Here is a 5,696-nt window from a genome sequence, read left to right on the forward strand (position 1 = left end):
CAGTAACTCCCTTTATGTATATTCTGGAGCTGTGAAACTGTGGAGTCTGTTAGCCTATTCAACATTAGAAAATGCTTATACATAGTAACAGTGTGCTGATCTTGTATTAATGATCCAAATGTCCTTTCAGCTTCTGACTTTTAGCACTTTTACAACTGTCTAGTACTTCTGCCAAGGATTTTCTGCAGTTTACAGTGCCTAATGTTTAGGATTAGGCTATGAGAGAGGAATCAGTCTAATTCCAAAGGGATCAAGAGATCCCTTTTGGATCTTCTGGAAACTTTTACACAAGACAGTGTGTCTTTTCTTTATTTGTTCCTTTTCAGCTTATTTGGACTTTGTGCCAGTTTTTAATAATGATTTTCAACATAAAACCTAAAAATTCTTTGACCACTGACCACAGTGACTGGGATAGTCACTTTCCTACCTGTAAAATTGGTGTTTATGCACTCTTCCTGACTGTGCAGTTGTTCAACATTGGTTAAAGTATAGGTAGAAAGGGATAAATTCCTTAATTATACCCTTTTCTGCACAGAAAAGAAGTTAAGAGGAAGAACAGAAAAAATAGCCATCTTCTAACACTTTGTAAGCAGTGAACTTAACAAGAAGTATACTGATAAGAACTTTTTCATGACGCTGCCCAGAAAAATTTTAGACTGGCATAAACCTTAAAATGAAAGGCAATCTAACTGTCGAGTCTAAATGAAATACTGATTTTGAATTTTACTTTATTTAAAATATTGCACAATTTCATTTGAATATTATGACATTACTTACATCTGTATGCCCTGATACATAACTCAGTTAGTTACCCCAAGGGCTAATTGTTGTAAAGGGCATTTACAATGTCTTTTGTCAGGTATAATACCTGTCTTTATTCAATAATAATAAAATAATGTATTTACATAGGTAGCCAAATTTTATTTTTTATGTTTTCTGTTGACCTACAGCTGAGCACAACAGATGACACAGATTTATTGAAAATCCAGACAGATAGCCAGCTCTCCATTATCCTTTGTTCATCTCACCAGCTTAAAGTGCTGTAATAGCTCATATATGAAAGTTGTCCCTTTTAGAAAATACATAGGTTATTGTCCACTGTGTGTCTGTAGTATGCTTAAGATAATGACCTAGATTCAAAAGAGTTCTATGGTGGAAGCACTAACAAAAATAGTCAAATAAAGTTTCTTCATTTCAGCCATCACGATAGTTTTATGAATGAATTAAGGATAATTTATTGATACAATGTTTTGTTTAACAGGTTCTACTTTAGATTTGCATTTTAATGATGTGAACGTCGCATCCATAGATAGAGAATTAGAAGATCAAGAAGCCAGTGACCTTGGATTAGCAAGTAAGAGGTCCAATTCGTAAAATTATACTCATTTAAAAAAAAAAAAAATCTATCTTTCTTACCTTTCTAAACTTTTACTCATCAAAATAGTTAGAGAGCTGTTTAAGTTTGTGGTGTTAAGGGATTGCACCGCTATCATACTGTCTGTATTTTGCAAGGGATCAGTCTAGTAAATGTTCTGTGGGGTTATTTTTAACATACTTAATGACTTGGGCCCATGGGCATAATACTTGATGGAAGGACTTACATGCATTTACAGGAAGGCATTATGCTTGAGCTTGCCTTCCTGCATGTTGAGTGCTGCAAATGTTGAATGACAGCAGGCAGTACGTGCTGCAGGGACTGGCAAGTACTTCCATGGTTAGGTGGTTGCTGAGAGGAGGAGTGGGGACAATTTTTGAGGAGAAGGAGCTAGCAACCTTTAGGACTGTAATACTTGCAAGATAGGGACTTAATCTTTCTGTGAATCTAACCTGGAAGGAACAATTTAGTTGAATGGGAAAGGAGAGGAGAGGAAGACATAGCAAAGGAGATCAGGGCAGGGAAGAGCCATCAGGGAGGAGGGATGAACGAGGGGAACAACAAGAAATTAAAAAGGCACCTTTTCTTTGTGAAAGTAGAAAAGGGAAAATAATTGAGAGGAAAAAAAAAAGAAAAATTGGAAGTGAAAACTGAGGAACTATAATTTAATTATCGTATTCCTTTGAGAGTCACAGAGTAAGAGAACAGACGTTTTTATAATACTTCCATTTATTTTTTGATATCTGTTTCGCTAGCATTTCTTTGAAGGGGGATTATTAAGTTGGTTGTGCATATGCGTTAAGCTTCCACTTGCACAAAAAACAAAACAAAACTGTATTCCTGGATGGCAAATGTGTTCCTCCCATGTCCTTGCCCTGTGGCTCTAGACACAGGGTAAAAAAACTATAGCTACACCATGGTTTATTATTCCTGACTGTTACTCCGAGAAGAAAAACTTGCACTTGATGTCTCTATACATTATGCAATTTTGCTTCCTTTAAGATAACTATTATATCTTTAGTCCACTGGCTTTAACAAATATACAAATATATTTGATGTTGTTGGAATATGTAAGCTGTCACTGGGACCACAGTGGATAGGGCAGTACCCAAGTATTATAGATTCCAGACTTTGTCATGAGGCATGGAAATTGTTTTGATCCCAGTGAGCATAAAGTGCCCTCACTCCCTCAGGAAAGCACATATTATAAGCAACTACAAGTTGCTTCTTTTCAGAACTAACACAGATGTCCAGAGCGATTCTGCTTCAAACTTTTCCTCCTCCAAGTGCTTCCTTTGCACTGAAAGGGGCCAGTTCTAAACAAGATAACTAATTTTATCACCCTAGTAGTGTGCAGATACGTGAAGCTTCTTAGCAAACACAGAATACAGGAAAGTCACTTGGTTTGAAATGTACTTTCTCACTTCAGCAGCTTGCTCATTTGAAGGTGGGCAGAAGACGCCTCACGTAAAGTGACTGGTGACATGTTTCTTTCTTCGCATCCGAGTAGAGCACTTGGGGAGGCAGTTTACAATTCTCATTTGTTGGTGTTAATATTTTGGCATCAAGTAGATCTAGGTATGTTGTAGGAGTAGCTTCATTATTGATAGCAAGAGCTAAAAAAACAGTGCTGGATTGTGCTGATTAAGAAGTTTCTTACACCAAATATTAATTTCTCAGGTCTTGACAACAGCACTACAGGCTCTGGTGACCCTTGACTGTGTTTTCTCCCAAGGTGGTTGTTATTAGACGCTCTATTTGTGGTACCTGTATACTTCAGGTTACTAGGTAATCTGTAAAGAATGACCCAAAATGTTACAGTCTCAATAGGCAGTCATCTAGTTTTATGTAGGTTCTCATCAATAATATTAGTCGTAATATTAGAGGTTTTAGGGCTTTATATTTATTTTGGTTCATTGACTTCTTAAAATTTTCTGTCCAGTGATGATGCTAACAGGTTGTTTCTTCACCAGAACAGTTTATTTGTTATGTTGTTATCTGTTAACATTTTCCATTACTGTTCATGATATTCCCCTTCATACAGACCTGGAAAGAAACTGATAATGTGTGCAATTTCAAATTTATTTCTCTGCTAGTGTCAGGCTCAACAATTCTGCTGATGCTAGAGTTTGACTAGTGTTCATTTACTGCCTTGTTTTATGCTGCAGGAATGATTATGCTTCATTGGAAGTACCATGACGTATGGAACAGGAAGGAAATACTGTAACCAGTTTTAAGTTTTATTTGTATGTGGAGGATAGTTCATGTGGTGTAGTATGTTGACCTTGGTGGGTAGCCAGACACCCATCCAGCTGCTTTCTCACTCCCCCTCCTCAACAAGACAGGGGGATAAGATTAAAAAGCTCATGGATTGAGGTAAAGACAGGGAAGATCACTTACCAGTTGCTGTGATGGGCAAAACAGACTTGACTTGGGGAAAGTTAATTTATTGCCAATTAAAATAGAGTTGGATGGTGAGAAACAAAAACTAAAACAACCCCCCACCACCTCTTCCCCAGGCTCGACTTCATTCACAACTCTTATACCTCTCTCTTCCCATCCTGAGTGGCTTACGGGGATGAGGAATCAGGGGTAGTGGTCAGTTCATTACTGTTCCTCTTTGATGCTCCTTCCTCCTCACACTTATCCCTGCTCCAGCGTGGGTCCTCTCTGTGGGCCACAGTTGCTGTCAGGAGAACCTGTGTCAGCACGGGTTTTCCAAGGGCTGCGGTTCCTTCAAGAAATATCCACCTGCTCTGACCTGGTCCTGTCCACAGACTGCAGGGAAATTCATGCTTGTTCCATAGTCTCTTCCATGGGATGCAAGGAAATACCTGCTCCACGGTGGTCTCTTCCAAACCTTCCATGGGCTGCAGGGGAATCTCTGCTCTAGGAAAATCTCTGCTCTGGTGAATGGACCACCTCCTCCCTTTCCTTCTTTCCTGACCTTGGTGTTCACAGGGCTGTTTCTTGCACCTTTTGTTCCTTCGTCCTCTGCCTGTGTGGCATTTTTTTGCCCCTTCTTAAATATCTTCTCCCAGAGGCACCACAAGTGTGGCTGAAGGGCGCAGCCATGTCTGGCAATGGGTCCACTGAAGCTGGATGGAACTGGCTGTATCTGGCACAAGTGTTTGTTTGGGGGCTTTACTTTGGCTCTTAATTTTTTAAGAGAATTCTGACCTGGACAGATTTTTTAACTAAACTACCTTTACTTTGTTGCTTCCTTGATCCTCTTGCGAAGAGCCCTGTATGTTTATTGTCTGGTATATTACGTACATCTGTGTTATATGTCTGTCCTGTATCTTCCTTATATAGTTGGTCATGAGGCTGACCTTTTCAAGATATATTTTTTTTGAAGACATTGTGGCAATGCAGCTTGTAATAAGCATCCCTGTGTTTTTGTTTTGAAATACTTACAAAAGGAATGATGTTTTCTCTAATGGCATTAATTCACCCATTCCAAGCAAAACCAGAAAACTAGAATCATGACCATTGCTTTAACTATAATAATGACTGCTCTATTTTTTTAAAGAAAAAGTTATGTCATTTTTAGTTGCTATTCAAACATATTGATGAATAAAATCTTCACAGTAAATACTGAACTATTTCCTGCATCTGTGCATGTTTATTTAAGTAACTGCATGAACGTCCTTTTGATAATTCCTTTTTTCTTATTCTCATTATTTTGGAAAATTAAAACCAATGCATTTGTTTGACTAAATGGAAGGTATTTGAATATGTAATTTAATTTATGTTTGATACATTTTTCAGAAAAATACTTAACAGAGAGCTGTGTACTGCTTTGGAACAATTTTTTTTTTTTTTTCCCTAATGCATACATAGGTCAAAGATTGCTGGAAAGTTCAGCACCTGTCAATATTCCAGGTTCTCTTGTTCGTTCCTCATCTTTACATTCATCGTCATCCCTTTCAACCTCTCCACTCGGTTCTCTTTCACAATCGCTGTCTCAGTCTTTTGTTTCATCTACTACGGCTCCTCAGCACCAGCAGCTTTACCCTTTGAAGACAGAACATAGTATGTTAGGCACCTCGGCTTCTTCTCACAACTCTTTAGGTAAGTATATTGAAGGCTGCACTTGTAAGAGGAAACTCAATGGAAGGTAAGAAACATTCAGTTCAAGGCTTTGCATGTTTCTTATAACTTACCTGGACAACAAAGCCTAGCTATTGTAATTGATAACACTATTTATAATGGAGTTATATGTAGTATGTGGGAGAAAGTTCAAGGAGTGAAATTCTGTTCCTAGTGAAGGGAAAAAAAAATTCTTGGAAGAGGAGGTATTTACAGAGGCATTTGAAAG

At 38.1% G+C, this 5,696-nt stretch overlaps 1 protein-coding gene across 1 annotated transcript in view; it reads left to right on the plus strand.

Annotated features, from left to right (window-relative positions):
* Positions 1–5,696, plus strand: part of LOC104525359 (putative E3 ubiquitin-protein ligase UNKL) — a gene marked incomplete at its 5' end in the record, with an annotated part of 27,249 nt that overhangs the window by 8,234 nt on the left and 13,319 nt on the right. The window contains 2 exons of the mRNA XM_029085084.1: positions 1,262–1,354; positions 5,219–5,449. Coding sequence (XP_028940917.1) covers positions 1,262–1,354; positions 5,219–5,449 — 324 coding nt within the window. The remainder of the gene's footprint in view (positions 1–1,261; positions 1,355–5,218; positions 5,450–5,696) is intronic.

Source organism: Antrostomus carolinensis, unplaced genomic scaffold (genome assembly GCF_000700745.2).
Source record: "Antrostomus carolinensis isolate BGI_N321 unplaced genomic scaffold, ASM70074v2 scaffold13765, whole genome shotgun sequence".
Lineage (NCBI taxonomy): Eukaryota > Metazoa > Chordata > Aves > Caprimulgiformes > Caprimulgidae > Antrostomus > Antrostomus carolinensis.